The sequence below is a fragment of the Panthera onca genome, chromosome A3, assembly GCF_046562875.1.
Source record: "Panthera onca isolate mPanOnc1 chromosome A3, mPanOnc1 haplotype 2, whole genome shotgun sequence".
NCBI classification, from domain to species: Eukaryota; Metazoa; Chordata; class Mammalia; order Carnivora; family Felidae; genus Panthera; species Panthera onca.
Window position 1 is genome coordinate 121,138,646 of NC_138341.1, and position 17,214 is coordinate 121,155,859.

Sequence of the window (17,214 nt, forward strand, 5' to 3'; positions counted from 1 at the left end):
TGATTTAGTTCTATGTAAATTAATCATGAAGAGGGGTAATAGTTGTACATAATTAACAGTTTGTAATTTTGTGGTACTTAGCCAGGAATTCCATTACAACCATACACAAGGAATTTGACTGACTTTTGAGATAAAATAAGGTCACTTAAATATTCTGAACCCCAGTTTCTTCATCTGTAAGAGAAGTGAGTTTATTTACTAAGGCTACAGGTATCTGAGTTGATGATCAACAGAGATTTGAAGCTCTTAATAATCACTGACCTGTGCTGCCTTCTTATAGACCCAGTAGTCAAGTGATGTAAAAAAAAATATTTATTTATTTATTTATTTTGGGAGAGAGAATGAGCAGTGAGCAGGGGAGGGCCATAGAGAAAGGGAGAGAGAGAGAGAGAGAGAGAGGGAATCCCGAACAGGCTCTGAGCTGTCAGCACAAGAGCCTTCAAACTCCTGAAGCGTGAAATTATGAACTGAGCCAAACTCAAGAGTTGGACGCTTAACCTGACTGAGCCACCCAGGCGCCCCTAGTTAGGTGACTTACCCCAGGTCATACAGTAAGTGGACAAGAATTTGAATTAGCTATTTTTCATTCTGTTAAACTGGTCGGCTTCCTCCAGCTTCCTTCAGAAGTCTCTTCCAGCATTCTGTGCTACTCTGTAATGTCCGTAATCAGCATTAGGGTTTAGCCATGATTTTTTGTGCTTACTGCATCATTCTTGAACATATTTAACCAAAGTCTTTTGGTTTTGTTTTTCATATAATGTGTGTGTGTGTGTGTGTGTGTGTGTGTGTGTGTGTGTATCTGGTTTTCTTAATGGGGAATGAACTCTTTCCTTATGCCTGGTTTGACACTGATTTGACAACATGGAGCTGACTCTCTACCTGGTTTCCAAACCTGCAGCTTCATTGTGAGCCTGGGATTAGACCAGCTTTCAGGGACTTGATAAGAGTTGGATTGAATTTTGCTGGACTTACTTGATACTGAAGTTTCTTATTCTTAGGTATGTGGTTTCCTTTCTATCTAAGCAGAAGATTAGGACTCTAAAGCTACAAGAAGTAGGAGTGCATCTATATCTTTTTTTAAGACACTGCTTTTGGAACACATGGCTTTCGAGAGGCAAATTAAATATAACTCTGGAATTTTATTTTTTTAATATGCCCCTTGCAAGAATCAACTCTGTCATTTCCTAGCTGGCAGAAAGTAGATTGCACTTAATTTTTGCTCAGTCATGAAGAAGATGAATTTTTCAGCAAAATCAAACAGTAATAATTGACAGTTGACTTGAGTTGTTCATCTGCCAAGAATGCCCTCTCTCCTTCTACTTTGCTAATAACCCTTTTGCCTTTAGTAAGACTTAGCTCACACACTGCCTCCTCCAGGGAGCCTAAGTTTACTCCTCACTGCCCTCTTGGACCCTGGCTCTTTATTTCTTCTTGTTCTCTGGTTGTTTCCCCTCATCATTCTACTTTTCACTTGGAAACAAAGGAGTCATTAAGCCTTGTTTCAGTTATTTTTACTCTTTTTTTTTTTTTTTTTAAAGTAGAGAAATAGCACGTGTGTTCAAGCTGGGGGGAGGGGCAGAGGGGGAGAGAGAGAGAGAGAGGGAGGAAGGGAGATTCTCGAGCAGGCTCCATGCTCAGCATGAAGCCTGACCCGGGGCTCCATCTCATGACCCCAGGATCATGACTGGAACTGAAACCAAGAGCTGGATACTCAACCAACTGAGCCACCCAGGCACCCCCAATTATCTTTACCCTTAAGACTCTTTTCAAAATGTCCATAAATTAAGTAATTCTGCTTTACTACCCTTAATGAAAGATAGCAGGAGGGCAGTAAAGTAGAAAATTCTGCCATCAATTAAGAGATGGGGAGGTCATGACATCCATATGTTTCATGTGTAGACTTGGGAAAATGTCTATTACCTTTATAAAAAGTTTGCATAGTTTCTGAATATGAGCATCATGATGCAATAAAGACACTGTTGCTTTAATGTTAATCATTTGACATTTGAGATTTTTGGGGTTAAGAAACGAAATTTAATCTATTTTAGCAAGTCTCAAATTTAAAAAGGTTTTCTCTGCCTTCACATATGCATGGAGCAGCATAAATTTTCTTTCTTGGGAGTGTGTCTTCAGGCTGAATTCCTAGATATGGGTTGCTGGGTTAAAAGAAGTTGTGTATAAGTTAGTTTTGTTAGACATTGCCAAATTCCCCCTCCACAGAGGTTAATGAACTATGTGCACTTTTAAGATGTTAAAAGAGGCAAAAATGTGTCTCAGATTTGAGGAAATTGGCACCACTCAGAGTTGTAAAAACCAGAGATGACATGTGAAGCCTACTAACTTGCATGGAGAACTCACCTAATTGGAGATAGCTATTAATATTATCTTCTGTGAAACGGCGAGAATATATTCTTAGAAGAGTCATAAGAAAATTGAATAAAACTGTGTTTCTGAGTACTCTGGCATGGTTCTGGCACATATATTAGTGCCCCTTTTTTCTTGCTTGCTTTGGGCCATGGTTGTTTGGCTCCGTGTCTTAAATATCTTACTGGATTGTAAACTCCTTGAGGGTTGAGCTCATGTCTGATGAAACTTCAGCAGGACGCTTTGGATTTAATAATATATTAAAAATGGTTGTACCTGAATTAACCCTAAGAATATAATTCTGAATCTAGTAGTAAAAGATTTCCTTTTCTTTTGCACACGAACCATCAAATCCTTATGTTATGCTAGCCAGCAACTTGTCCTGAGAATTATGTCCTGAGGACACACAGGTACTTTCCTCTTTTGTCATTTGGAAGTGTCTTTACTTAAAATCTTTATTAACTTTAAGGAACACGTTAGATAATATTGGCAAGAGATGTTGATTGCTATTCTGTTTGTTCATTTACTTATCTGTCTTTATAACTCCAGTGAAGTCAGTGAAAGGAATTAGCAGTTAGCCTGTTTCCTCAAGGCTGCCTTCTTTCAGGGGTCATCCCCCCAAGTCTTCTCAAAATTTTTAATGCTAGCCTTTGGAACAGTTTTTGTCAAGTTATTAGGTGACCTGACTTTACAACCAATGAGGTTTTCTAGGGATTTTATATGTAGTGGTTTACATCTTACATTTCTAATCTATCAGTCAAGTTCAAACCATTCTTTTTGCATTAACAGATGCTTAAAGTGGCAAGATCCTTTCTCTAAAACATTTTAACAGCATCTATTCTTAGATGAATTCCAGTTAAGGGGAAGGGGTACATACTTATTGAAGTGATCTTTAAGGCCTTTAGTCTGCTTTCTATAAATATTTTCACCATGAGGGACATAGATCAGTTTGCCCTTATTGGCTTCACTTTTTCACTTACTGGCTTCTCTTCTGACCAACATCTGTAGTTGGATGGTCTACTGTTACCCTAAGTATAATATGACTTGAGTTAGTTTTATCATTTCTCCATTCTTCCCCCTGACCCCCATCTTCATTCTGCACAGCTTTCCTGTGTCTGTGAAAGCACCTTGTTCCCCTAATCACCTACACCCAGTCTTTGAGTCCTCTTTGACTCTTCCTCTGAATGTATTTACTATACACAATCTGTGGAGTTCCTGGAACTGGGTTCTATTTCCATTTTCTTCAGCATGCTTTTACATTTTCCCTTTCTTTCTCCACTCCTTGCTATCACTTTTTCCTAGACTGCTTAAAAAACCATTAGCTAGTTATTTTGATTTTACCTTTCCATTCATGTTGCCCTTCAATTAATCTTCTTTAAGTATGGCTTTTATTTTGTTCCTTTTCTGTTTGAAGTGGCTCCCTGTCACCCTTAGAGTAGGACACCCTGGCTCTTGGGTTAATGTTATCTATCAAACTTTTCTCTCTCTGCTCCTTAACACAAATCCTTTCTTGGGCTAAGCTAGTCTTCTCCTTGTATCCTTATGTCATAAAAAAGTAAGGGATTGGAAGGGAAGAAGCTTAAAGATAGTGTTCAGCTTTTTATTATTAAAACTTTCAAACATGAACAGCAGTAGAGAGAGTAGTATAATGAACTCCATGTATCTTACACCCCCACTTCAGTAACTCAACTTTTTGCCAATCTTGTTTCATCTTTCCCCGTATCCCCCTGATTTTTTTTCTTGCCTTGAGCATATTTTAAAGCAAATTCCAGATATCATTTACCTGGAAGTACTTCTGTATGCATCTGTGGAGGTTATTTATCAATTTACCTGGTGTAGATCATCTCTATGGTTTCTCTGTCAGTTGGTAATTGTGTTTGTTTATACATGGTTGGTGTTCTGCAGGTGTCTCATTTTACCTCTCTGTCAGTTCTCCTCGGAGGACCCAGCCTGCCATGTGGATCTATACTATAGCCATTCACATATTTGAAGTTGTCATATATTAGAGTTTCTGGTACCTGTCATGTCACACATAGCACAGTTTGAGCATATGATCGATACGATAGATATGTAATAACGTCTTTTGAAATTAAGGCACTTGATTTTATATCTTTGACCTGAGTCTTATTTATATCATTGGATTATTAGCTACAGCCTTAAGTTTCTTACCAGACATTTTAGTTATGAGTTTTTAGATTAGCAATTGCTTTAAAAGACCTGACCTGGCTTTAAAATCAGTTTTGAAGTTTTGTGCCCTTAAAAAGATAATGCTATTGGCAGAATAGTTCCCTGAAACCTACCTGGAATTACTATCAGTTCATCTTTTACTTAGTTTCCTTTTTTTTAAGTTTAGTGCTTTTTAATGAATTAAACTACTTTTTCCTTGTGTATATGAGTATTTGGCAAATCTTGGTGATTTTTAAAAATAGCTTTTATTATATAAATGATTCATCATGGGCAAAAATTGGAAAACAAGGCAAAGAAAGTAGCACACAATCTCAGTTTTCTCATAAATTTACCAACCACAGAGAGATACTTTTAACATTTGGGTGTCTGTCTTCTAGTCTTTTTAATATTGTTTGTTTATGTATGTGTTAACTTATACATAGAGCAATTAAAAAAAAAAATATTGTGTCCTTGCCATTACTCTGGCCATAATAGCAGATCCTAATGTTCTGTTTCTTATTTGTTAAATCTGACCCGTAAACAAAATCAAAACACACAGACTTCATTCCAGGTTGTAGTGCTGGTGGCATGTTTTGTTATTATTGTGGTTTTAACCGTAAGTTGTTAGTTTGGGGCAGACATAATGTGGGTATTTATTACTGTTGTAAACAGGGGTCACCACCTTTGTGTATTGGATTAAGTCAGCATTTTATAATTCTAGACTTGAGACTTCAAGAAGTTAGAGGGTTCTGTGTGCTAAGTGGAAGATTGGGTTTAAGTTCTTTTTTTTTTTTTGGACACCGTATGATTTTATTTTTCCCATCTCTTTGGGATGAGAATTCTTATACTAGGGATATGGTCATCAAATTTTTGTTTCTCTAGGGCCTGGCACAGGATAGATGCTTAGTGGATTATGCCAAATGTGGCTTTTTTTGCTGTGAGCCAGGAATGGGATGAGCATGCACATTGCCTGCACGTTATTGTTAGTTATCTATTGTTACACAGAACATGTGTTACACAAAACATGTTACCTCAAAGTTTATAGCTTAAAACAACAAACACTTGTTTTCTCATGTAGTTTCTGTGGGCCTGGAATCCGGGAGCAGCTTAGCTGGGTGGTTTTGGCTCAGGGTCTGTCACGAAATTGGAGTTGTCTGGAGACGTAACTGAAACTGGAGGACCTACTTCTGAGATTGTTTTCTCCCATGGCTGTTCTTAGAATTTCACTTTCTCACTGCATGGGCCTCTCCACTAGTGTTGCTTGAGTGTCCTAACAGTATGGCACCTGGCTCCCCCCAGCGCAAGAAGAAAGATCCAGCACCATTCATGACCTGGTGGCAAAAGTCTCATACTGACATTTCCATTTCATCCTGGTTTTTAGGAACGAGTTACCAGATCTAGCCTATACTCAAGGAGAAGAAAATTAGGCTACACTTCTTGAACAGAGAAGTGTCAAAGAATTTGTTGGACAGATTTTAAAAAACCACCACACATGTTTTGGGTACATAAACTTCCAATTGATTCATATTCAGCATTGGTGTGACCTGACCCCAGTGAGCCACATTTTTAATAGGCCCTTGGAATAATTCTCATATACAATAAAATTTAAGAGTCACTAACATAAATATGCAGAGAGATACCATGTTCACAGATCAAAAGACCTAATGATTTTTTTATGTCACTTCTCCACATTGTCCTGTGAAAACAAACTTCTCAGCTGTTTTTTTCTCCTTTTTGGAATTTGGCAAACTGAATATAAAACTTTCATGGAAATGCAGAAGACGTAGAGTAGCCAAAACAGTTTTGAAAAAGAACAAAACTACTTTTATAACCCGATTTTAGAACATACTGTGAAAAGAAAATTACTGTGAAACTATAGTAGTCAAAATAGTGTGTGTTTGTGTCATAGAGTCCAGAAATAAGACTTAAGATTATGTGGTCACTTCATTTTCAACATATAGGCCAAGGCAGTTCAATGAGGAAAGAGCTATCTCTTTAAGAAATGGCGCTACAACAACTGGATATCTTTATAATTTTTAAAATGTGCCCTATCCTTTACCTCTGTAAAATTCCTAGGAAAAGTTCACAATACATATATCCAGCCAAAAAATTGTAATCTAAAGTGTATAAAGAGCTCTTATAAAACTCAGTAAGAGGATATACATGTATATATACATACATATGTGTGTGTGTGTATATATACATATACATACATACAGATATGTACGTATATATGTATGTACGTATGTGTGTGTGTATATATTTTTAAGTTTATTTTGAAAGAGAGAGCACACGTGCACATGGGGAAAGGAGAGAGAGAGAGAATCCCAAGCAAACTCTGCACTGTCAGTGTGGAGCCCAGTGCAGAGCTTGAACCCACAAACCGTGAGATCATGACTTGAGCTGAAGTCAGACACTTAACTGAGCCACCCAGATGTCCAAGAAGACAAATGTTTTTAAAATGAGGGAAGGATTCGAAGAGATACTTCATCAGAGAAGATACATGAGTGGCCAGTAAGCATGTGAAAAGATGCCTGTTATTTAATTAGGAAGCTGGATTAAAACAACAGTGAGATACCACTACATACCTGCTAGAATGGCTAAAATTAAAGACAGTACTGAGTGTTAGAGAATTTATAGCAGTTGGAGCTCTTAACGCATATTGGTGGGAATATATAATAGTACAACCACTTTGGAAAACAGTTTGGCAGTTTTGTATAAAGTTAAACATATACTGGGGTGCCTGGGTGGCTCAGCTGGTTAAGTGTCTGACTTCAGCTCAAGTCATGATCTCACGGTTCGTGGGTTCGAGCCCCACTTTGGGCTGTGTGCTGACAGCTTAGAGGCTAAAGCCTGCTTCAGATTCTGTGTCTCCCCCTCTCCGTGCCTCTCCCCTGCTCATGCTCTGTCTCTTTCTCAAGAATGAATAAATGTTTAAAAAATTTTTTTTAAGTTAAACATATAGTTATATAACCCTGTGATTTCACTACTAAGTATGTACCCAAAAGAAATGCAAACATGTCTACAAAAAGACTTATATACGAATGTTCATAGCAGATTCATTCATGATAACCTAGAAACGACTCAGATGTACATCAACAAGTGAATAAGTAAATTGCAGTATATCCATAACAGTGGGATTCCACTCAGCAGTAAAATCTTAACCAGCTGCTGATAGATCCAGCAACATGGATGAATGTCAAAAGTATCATGCTAAGAAGTCAGACACAACAGTGAATCCTGTATGATTTCATTTATATACAACTTTAGACATATCCATAGTGCTAGCAAATTAGTGGTTGCTTTCAGCAGGAGGGGGCTGGGGAGGAAGATGGGGATTGACAGGGAATGGATGCAAGGGAAACGTTCTGGGGGTGATGGGATTGTTCTAAATCTTGATTGTGATGGGGATTACACCTGTGCATATGTTTGTTAGACTTACCACACTGTATCTTTAAAAATGTGTATGTTTTCTGCATAGAAATTATACTTTATTAAAGTTGATTTAAAAGCATGTCTCCTAAGGTTTGTATTTTCCAGAACTTACATAGATAACCATCTCATCTTGAGAGTCAGTGTTCAAGATTTATCCTTTTGTATCATTTATGACTTAGTCTCAATACTACCAGATACAGGGAGAAGAATGCCAAACTGTTACTTCCTTTTATAGTAGAATTCATTCCCATTTCCCCTTCATGTTTGTAACACATGTCTTGGTTTTAGAGGCAGGGTAATGGGATGCCTTGTCTGGGTGGCTTTGTGAAATCTTTCCTTCCAGTGGAGTGTGCTATTATGGCTACCTTCCATTTGAATCGTGTCATTGTGCTTCTTGACCAACTTGTCAAGATAGGTGGGCAGGAGATAGCTTATGACTCTTCTTAACTGACTCATCTCTTACGGTTGCAGATTCTCATAAACACAAAGATAAACATAAAGATCGAGAACACCGGCACAAAGAACACAAGAAAGACAAGGAGAAGGACCGAGAAAAGTCCAAGCATAGCAACAGGTAAGGGTTAAACCAGCAAGTCCTTCATCATTTGGCAGTGGGTTGACTGTGGCTTGGCTCACCTGGAATGGGCCTTAACTTGAGCCATGGGTAAATAGCATGGATAGCAAAGTAAGCAGAGACTGCATTTGATTCCAGAGTTGCTAGAGTATAGCCTTGATAATTCGGCCTTACTGGGAAGGCTATTGTTCACATCAAGGTTTACAAAGCAAGTATGGTGAATCCTCTTTCAATATATATTTCATTAGAAATACAATTTTTAACTAAGTCCGCTATAGATTCATTGTAACACATGAGGTCCAGAGAACTTTGCTTGATAAAAAGGTGTGACTGGATTGGAGACTCTCTATATATTCTTTCTGTACTATAAACAGGCATAAATTAAAATTTCTTACCTTGAGCATCCATGGTCTATGAACCCCTGAAATCATTTGCAAAGGTTGGATATATGAGATTTTCCTCGAGAGAGCATTTTTAGTTTCATGAGATTATCAGAAGGGTTCAGCTCTTACAGAAGCCAGTGACCACCAATATAAATGAAACTCAGTAGTGCTACCTCAGGGATTCAAGCCTCAGAAAGATGTTTTCATTTTTGCTTTGCTCCCATTTTTTGATGTAGGAAGCAAGTGATTAAGCCCAAAGACTTTGCATATCTTTGGATATGGGACCCCTTGTTGAGGACTTATGCTTCCATTTTAAGTTAAAGGCAGTTGTTGGGGAAGAGTGCTATATGATATCCTCAGAGTGGCCTAAGTTTTGTTAAAAGGGAACGTAAAGATCAATTGTATGTTGGAATAAGTACCTCCAGCCTAGAGTTTCTTAGAAGTGCATCATTCTTGGCATATTGTCTACAGACAAGTCAAAAGTGAGAATTGTTTTTCCAAGTCTGTTCTTTATGAGCCACTAAAAAATGTTAAGATATTTCTAATGAATTCCTTTTATGAATAAGTCTATGAATCATTAAAAGTACCAGATTAAGGGCGCCGCCTGAGTGGCTCAGTCGATTTAGTGTCCAACTTCAGCTCAGATTGTGATCTCGCAGTTCACGAGTTTGAGTCCTGCATTGGGCTCTGTGCTGACAGCTCCAACCCTAGAGCCTGCTTTGGATTCTGTGTCTCCCTCTTCTCTCTGCCCCTCCCCTGCTCGTTCATTCTCTCTCTCTCTGTCTCATAAAAATAAATAAAAACTTGTAAAAACTTTTTTTTTAAATAACCAGATAAATTTTCTCTAGTGGGGACATTGCTTTTATGTATCATCTACCACTCCTGTGGTCTTTTTTTCCCCCCACCACTCACTAATTTCTTACCATTCGATCATCTAGTTTCCATTTTCATTACTCTGGTGAATTTAATATCAGTAGTTGAATCCAGTCTCCATTCACGTGTATCTTTTCTTCTCCAGTTTATAGTTGTTCAGCCCGTATTAACATCTACCAAAGTAGATTTGAGAGCAGAGAATATTGCCAAGAATAAGGAAGTTCATTTCATAAAGATAAAAAGGGACCAATTAGGAGGGCATAACAGTTATAAATGTTTATGTATGAATATCAGAGCCTTAAAATACACAAAATAAAAACTGATGGAACTACAGAGAGAAATGGACAATTTATAGTCAGATTTTGCTAAGTCTTTCTCAATTGATAGTATAAGCAGAGAGAAAAATCATTATGTAGAATACTTGAACATCACAAACTAACTTGATTTGATTGGAATTTATAGAATATTCCACTCAACAACAGCAGAATACAGATTCTTGACACGTAGAGCATTTTCTGAGATACACCATATTCTGGGCCCAGCCCTCCTCCTTGAAACCAGCTTCCTTGCTTTTCATGCATCTGTCCTTTTCCACCTTTCTGGCCACCTTTCTCCTCTCCTTCCAGTGCACATAGCAATTCTCTGGCTCTCCATCTGCTACTTCTCTTGCCATTTACCCTTCTCTCATATTCCATATCCAGTCTTGTGAAACTTTTTTTTAATGTTTATTTTTGAGAGAGAATGGGCACGTGCAAGTGGGGGAAGGGCAGAGAGAGAGAGGGAGACAGAGGATCTGAGGCAGGCTCCATGCTGTCAGCGCAGAGCCCGGTAGGGGGCTCAAACTTACCGGTAGGGGGCTCAAATCATGACCTGAGCTGAAGTTGGATGTTTAACCAACTGAGTCACCTAGGTGCCCCTAATCTCATTTGAATTTAACATGCTATTAAAATATGCCTTAAAATATGCAATTACTGTTTCTGGAGTACTCTGTTGCCCTCTTAATATCATTCTTTTAGTTACAACTTAGACTTTACTTCTTTCAGGTATCCTTTCTGTCCATCCCCTCATTGAGTGTGACTTCAGTGTGCTCTCTTGGATAGATTCCTATCACAGTAATTGCCAAGTTGTGTTGGTGTTATAATTGTCTCTTTACTTCTTTGTATTCCCCATTAGACTCTTAAAGTCTCTCAGAAGAGAGCTGAAGTCTGTTTTGTTCTCCATTCTCAAGGCTTTGTATAGTCCCTGGTGGATAGCTGGCACTTACCTAGCATGTATTGGATCAGTGCATGGATGACCTGTGGGTACACTAGTTGCCATCTTCTCTCTTCTTTTCACATACTCTTAATCTTCGACGAGATAGTTCCCTCTGGTGCTTCCATTTTTCAAGCACGTTTTTTCTGTGTTTTTAGTAAAATATACATAATGTGTTTTGCGCTTTCAAAATGGCATTAAGTGTATTTACAGTATTGTACGACCATCACCAGTGTTCATCTCTAGAACTTTTTCATTATACCAAACCCACTAAACCATTCCTTCCCATTCTCCAACCCCCATCCCTTGGCAACTTTTTTTCTACTTTCTGTCTCTGAATTTGCCTATTCTAGTACTAATGTAAGTGGAATCACAAAATATTTATCCTTTTTGTGTCTGGCTTATTTCCCTTAATCCGAGGTTTTCAAGGTTCATCCATATTGTTGCATATCAGGATTCCATACCCTTCTTTATTTTTATTTTTTTAAATTTTTTTAGACAGAGAATGTGAGAGGAAGAAAGAGAATCCCAGGCAGGCTCCATGCTCAGCTCAGAGTCCAACACACAGCCCGATCTCATGACCCTGGGATCATGACCTGAGCCAAAATCAAGAGTTGTATGCCCAACTGACCGAGACACCCAGGCGCCCCTCCATTCCTTTTTATAGCTGAATAATACTCCCACTGTGTGTCTGTACCACATTTAAAAAAAATCTCTTCCTATGTTGGTGGATACTTGGGTTGTTAGTACCTTTTGGCAGTTGTGAAGAACACTGCTGTGAACATGGGTATACAAGTCTCTATTTGAGTCCCTGCTTTCAATTCTTAGGGTAAATACTTAGGAGTAGAATTGCTGGCTCATGTGAAACAAGTATTTTTATCCTGCCTGCTGTGCTTCTCTTCTGCTGGTTGATATGAAATACCAAAAAAAAAAAAAAAGAAAGAAAAAGAAAAGAAATCCTTGACCACGAAGAACTTCATCCTGAGGAAAATGCTGTTAAAGAATGCTAATTTCTATGTTAGCATGAATCTGTCCCCCCTCTCCCCCCCACCAACAAATCTTAAGAGAAACGGAGGTTAATGTTTAAAACAAGCTTTTTAAGATGAATCCCTTTTTCTCTGGTACATCTGACTTCACCAACCAAAATTTATCCTTGTGTGAGAAAAGATTAGGTAGAAGTAGCATAAAAAGCTTTGGGACATCTGTTTGGCCCTGCTCCGTTTTACCAAAACTTCCTTTCTAAAAATAAAAGATATTATTTTGGTGTCCTTTTTCTTGGAAAGCCCAATGTAGCTTAATTGTCTCTGTCTAGAAGAAGGCCTCATCCTGGTCCCTCTGCTTAGGTCTCCCATGACCTTGCTTATTAGGTCACCTAACCTTTCTTAACTCCTCTTCAGTTCCTGTGCATCAATACACATTTCAGAGGGGACTCAGAGGAGTCAGGAGGAGTCTTTTATTGTGACAGCTCTTTAACTGTGAACAGTTTCACAAATAGGAGGAGGTGGTATTTTGTACATCTATCAAGCATACTTTTCCAAGATTATAGCATAAGCAAATTCACTGAATATTTCATTTAATTCATTTAATATTTTCTTCATTTTTATCAAAATACTTAAGAAATAATAGCCTGTGTTTGCCAGGAGGCATTGAAAAACCTGGCCCAAGTTTCTGTTTACTAAATCTGGTAAATGACTAAATCTAGCCCTGGATCTCTAATTCACATGTAAGTTTAAGACAGTTTAACCAGATGATGTGTTGTAAGCAGACTTCTAAATACTTCCTGTTTTGACCTCTACTGACATACTACCTCTTTGCAACAAAGCAAGTGAATTGGTTATATATTTATATTTCATTAAAATCCTGTACACTGTGTTCCTTTTTTTTTTTTTTTTTTAAGTTTATTTGTTTTGAGGAGAGCATGCGAGCAGGGGAGGGGCAGAGAGAGAGAATCCCAAGCAGGCTCTGTGCTGTCAGTGGGGAGCCTGACTCAGGGCTTGAACTCATGAACCATGAGATCATGACCTGAGCCGAAATCAAGAGTCGGACCCTTAACCTGGTGAGCCATCTGTGTGCCCCTGTTTCAGTTCTGTGTTCCTTTTTTTTTAAGTGACTTCTGATCTTTCTAGTAGTTTTGGGTTTCTTCATTTTCCTTCTGTAGCAAAAGCCCAGAATAATTAAGATTTATTAACATGTTTTCTTAAAACTTCATTTGATTCCAATATTCGCTAATCAGTTTGGCATGATTTTGTTGATGTTATAAGGAAACAAGTTTTACACTAATGTGTTTCTGTGTCTTTTCTTTTCTGTTAGATATTAGCATCAGTTATTTTCTCAGGCTACACTTAGGGCCCAAAGGAGGTCCAGGAGACCTCTTTCTCCCACACAGTAACATGTGCTGCATACTTGGAATGCCAGAGAAAGGGAAACCAGCCTTTCTGCTGAGACAGGATGGGATGTGGACCCATCCCATCCCTCGGGAGATCCCATCTTATTCATATACATTCTCCTGTATTATTCTTACTTAAGGTACAGAATAAGGGAGAGGGTATGAAAGATCATTCCATCTTATCTCTTTGTGTGGTCAAGAGTCTGAGGTGACATGCCCGAAGTCACATGGTGGTGTGGTAGCAGAGCAAGGATGAGAGACCAGGGCTTCTGAGTTGTGTTTTTTCCCCACTACATTATTCCTTCTAGTAAAAAGAAAAAAATCTCCCTGAGAAAGGTTAGTTGTATAGCTGAACCTGCGTTAACACAAGCACTTCTTTCTTACATGCAGTGGTTGGCAGCTCAGGTTTTAAAATGCCAGACCTTTCAGGCACTGCCTCTTCTCTTTGGGCCCCAAATCCCTGAACGTTTTGGTAATAGAAGTATTAATCTCATTAAGTTCCGACCCTATGAAAACCCCATCTCTGACTACTGCCTTTTTGGCCCGTAATAACACAGAGTTTATATCAAAGTCAAATAAAAATAATTTATTCTATTATTTATCTCTGGCACTGCTTCTTTCTTTTAGCATTAATATTGAGCCCTTCAGGTCCTTTTAAAAAATATATATATAAATCTTGTCAAAAGAAACAAAAGGAATATTCTTTCTAGATGCTGAGGAATCACTGGGCCTGTGGGATCTCACTGGATACTTTCTTGAAAAGTTACAATCTTAGCCATAAATTATCTTTAATACTGGACCTGTTATGTAAACAACATTATTAAAAGCAATTGTGTGTGTTGGGGGGGGGAGTTGGTTTTTAGAAATAAAGGACTATCATACATTAAAAACAAGATTCCTCCTGCTAGAGTCCCTGCTGGTTTTTGACTGTGCGTCTCTGGCCAATTTTAAGCCTGGCACTCAGGCTGGAGTGACAAATTTGTGGAAAGCCAGGGAAGATAGAAAAGCTTTGCTGTGAAATAGTAAGGGAAGTGCTTTTCCAGCCATGTTGGCAGTGCTAATCTGTACAGTGTGAGAAACATGTGAGGATAAGGATGCTTTTGGTTTCTGTTTTCCTCAGTTTCAAACTCTACCTGAATTAGAATTGAGAGAATGTATGATCTTAGGAAAATACACTGGGATTAAGTATCCATTTCTCAGGGGACCTTTTCTTAAAGGAATCACATTTAAAAGACGTTTTGCTTTCGTTTTTGTGAGCTATTTGCCAACGCCCTGCCACTTATCTGCAGATCCCTATATCAGCATGTGGCGGGGGAGGGGGGACAGTTAACCTAAGTAGGTAGGTAAAGTTGAGTAGTTGAGAAACGAAACTGAAGTACCACCACCATTCACGTGGGAGTCAGTGTTATATAGTAGAAGCACACAAAAAATAGAAGTTGAGAGTCCAGGTTCTATCATGTACTGTGTGTCCTACATTTACTAGTTGTGTGTCCTGATTCAAACCATTTTATTTCTTTCTGGATCTTGTTTTCCATTTTGGTCAATTGTTGATAGCAGTATTGGTCTGGTAAGCCTTTCAGGTTTCTTGGGGGGAGAAGTCAGTGGAATTAGGTAGATAAAAGGTCTTTGGAAAGTTTAACATACTAAATAATTGAGGTGGTGGTGACGGTGACCTTAAATCCTAGTAGAGTGTCATTCAGATAAAGCAGAGCTGTCAGTTTTGGTAATCTTAGAATCTAGTTTAGTAGTTGCTAATTGATAACATCCAATTTGGAGCCCTAGTTTTCAATTCTGTCTAGCCCTATTATAATGAACTGTAATAATTTATTTTTAAAGATCTCATGGTAGGAAGAGGATTTGAGCTAGCCACTAAAAAAGACTGTTAAGGTCTTGACAAGGGAAGATGATGGCTAGAAAGATGACATGAGACAGCGAGAAGAGTTTTATACAAACATGGACAGGCTGTAATGTGCTTTGCTCTGGAAGGAATCCATTTTGGTAGGCCTCGGGTTAATAGAAGGTGAGATAGAAAATGGGACTCAAAAAAACAGCTTGAAGCAAAACTATTAAATGTTATTTTGCAAAGTTGGGACTTGATTCTGAAGGGAGCTAGAAGCCATTTGAAAACACTTGAGAAAGGAAGATACAGGACTTAGCCACAAATGGTATGAGGGGTCTATAAATACTTTCTAAAATTCCATTCAATACAAAGTTTTGATAATTCTCGTGATTTTGTTTAGTAACTTGTAATAGTGAGGAAATCTTCGTTTCTTAGAAGCTTTCAGAAACTGCTGGGTTCTTTATCCAGAGACAACTTTTGAATTTACCTGGAATTTTTTATTTAGCAAACGTTACTTAAGCCATAATTGCCTGCTTTCCTTGAAGGGGCCATGAATGTCCTCCTTCCATAGCTTTGAAGCTCTCTAGGCTCTCCCATAGGAATTCCCCATTGGCTGTGCTCTGCTTCCTTGAGAAATGGCCCAGTAGCAGGGATGAGTTTGTTCTCTTAGCCATTAGTGGCTAAGTCCTATTCTCAGAAGATAGAAAGCCTCCTTCTGTCCCTAGCAGTCTTTCTTTTTTGTTTTGAGAGGTGACATAACAGTGATTGAGTGCTTGACTCAAGCTAGACTGCCTGAGTTTAAATCTTTATGACTCTCATTAGAGGTATTCCTTGATGAGTTACTTTTCTGTGTCTCAGTTTCCACATCTGTAAAATGGAGATACTAATACTTATCTCAAGAGTTTTGTTATGAGGATTTAAACTGCTTGGAAGGGGGGATGGCACTGGTGCTGTTAAATTTTTTTTTTAATATTTTTTTATTGTTTGTTTATTTTTGAGAGACAGTGTGAGAGGGGGAGGGGCAGAGAGATACAGAATCTGAAGCAGGCTCCAGGCTCTGAGCTGTCAGCACAGAGCTCGACGTGGGGCTCGAACTCACGGACCATGAGATCATGATCTGAGCCAAAGTCAGACGCTTAACTGACTGAGCCACCCAGATGTCCCATCTGTTAAATATTTTTATTGGTGATAGAGGACAGTTTCTGTTTTCTTTAACAGATTTAAATGGTTTCCCATTGCCAACGTCCTAGCTTCCCAGAATGTCGGACACAAGTTTGTTGTTGTTTTTTTCCCCTAAAGAGGTACCAAGTGCCTTCCCGGGACAAAAGGAAAATACTTTTTCCTCCTGGCTTCTTGCTGCCATCTCCCTACTTCCACACTTCTGCCTCAGTGCCTTAGAACCCTGGTCAACCTTCTCTGTTGTCTACTCAGCTCCAGCAGGAGTCACAGACCAAAGGTTTCACTGTCACTTTAAAAATAGTGTAGCATGGGTTACTTTTTTTGGTAGAATCTGGAGATGTGGCTTTGAATCTTTCCATTTGTTCTCTTTGGCATTGCCTTTTGCTTGTCCAGGCTCTGCTAGTGTGGTGGATCTAAACCCCAGACAGACAGGGGCCCTAAGCCAAGGAGCCAGCTTCTGTACCTAGCCAATAATTGGTGCTTTCTCTCCCAGGATTCTAATGGTGAAATTAATATTTCATCCAAAAATGTGACCGTTACAGAAGTTCTAGGAATGTTAGCTACTGTCTGTATTTTGGCCTTCAGTATATCCCAGACTAAACTCATTCTTAAATTTTTTCCTTTTTTTTTTTTTTTAAATATTTATTTATTTTTGAGACACACACACACACACACACACACACACACACACACACACACAGTGTGAGCTGGGAGGAGCAGAGAGAGAGGGAGACACAGAATCCGAAGCAGGCTCCAGGCTCTG

General features: G+C 38.6%; 1 protein-coding gene across 1 annotated transcript in view; it reads left to right on the forward strand.

Moving 5' to 3' along the window:
- The window catches only part of TOP1 (DNA topoisomerase I), a 94,693-nt gene that overhangs the window by 23,560 nt on the left and 53,919 nt on the right, over positions 1 to 17,214 (forward strand). Inside the window, exon 3 of the mRNA XM_060617851.3 lies at positions 8,437 to 8,539. Coding sequence (XP_060473834.2) covers positions 8,437 to 8,539 — 103 coding nt within the window. The remainder of the gene's footprint in view (positions 1 to 8,436; positions 8,540 to 17,214) is intronic.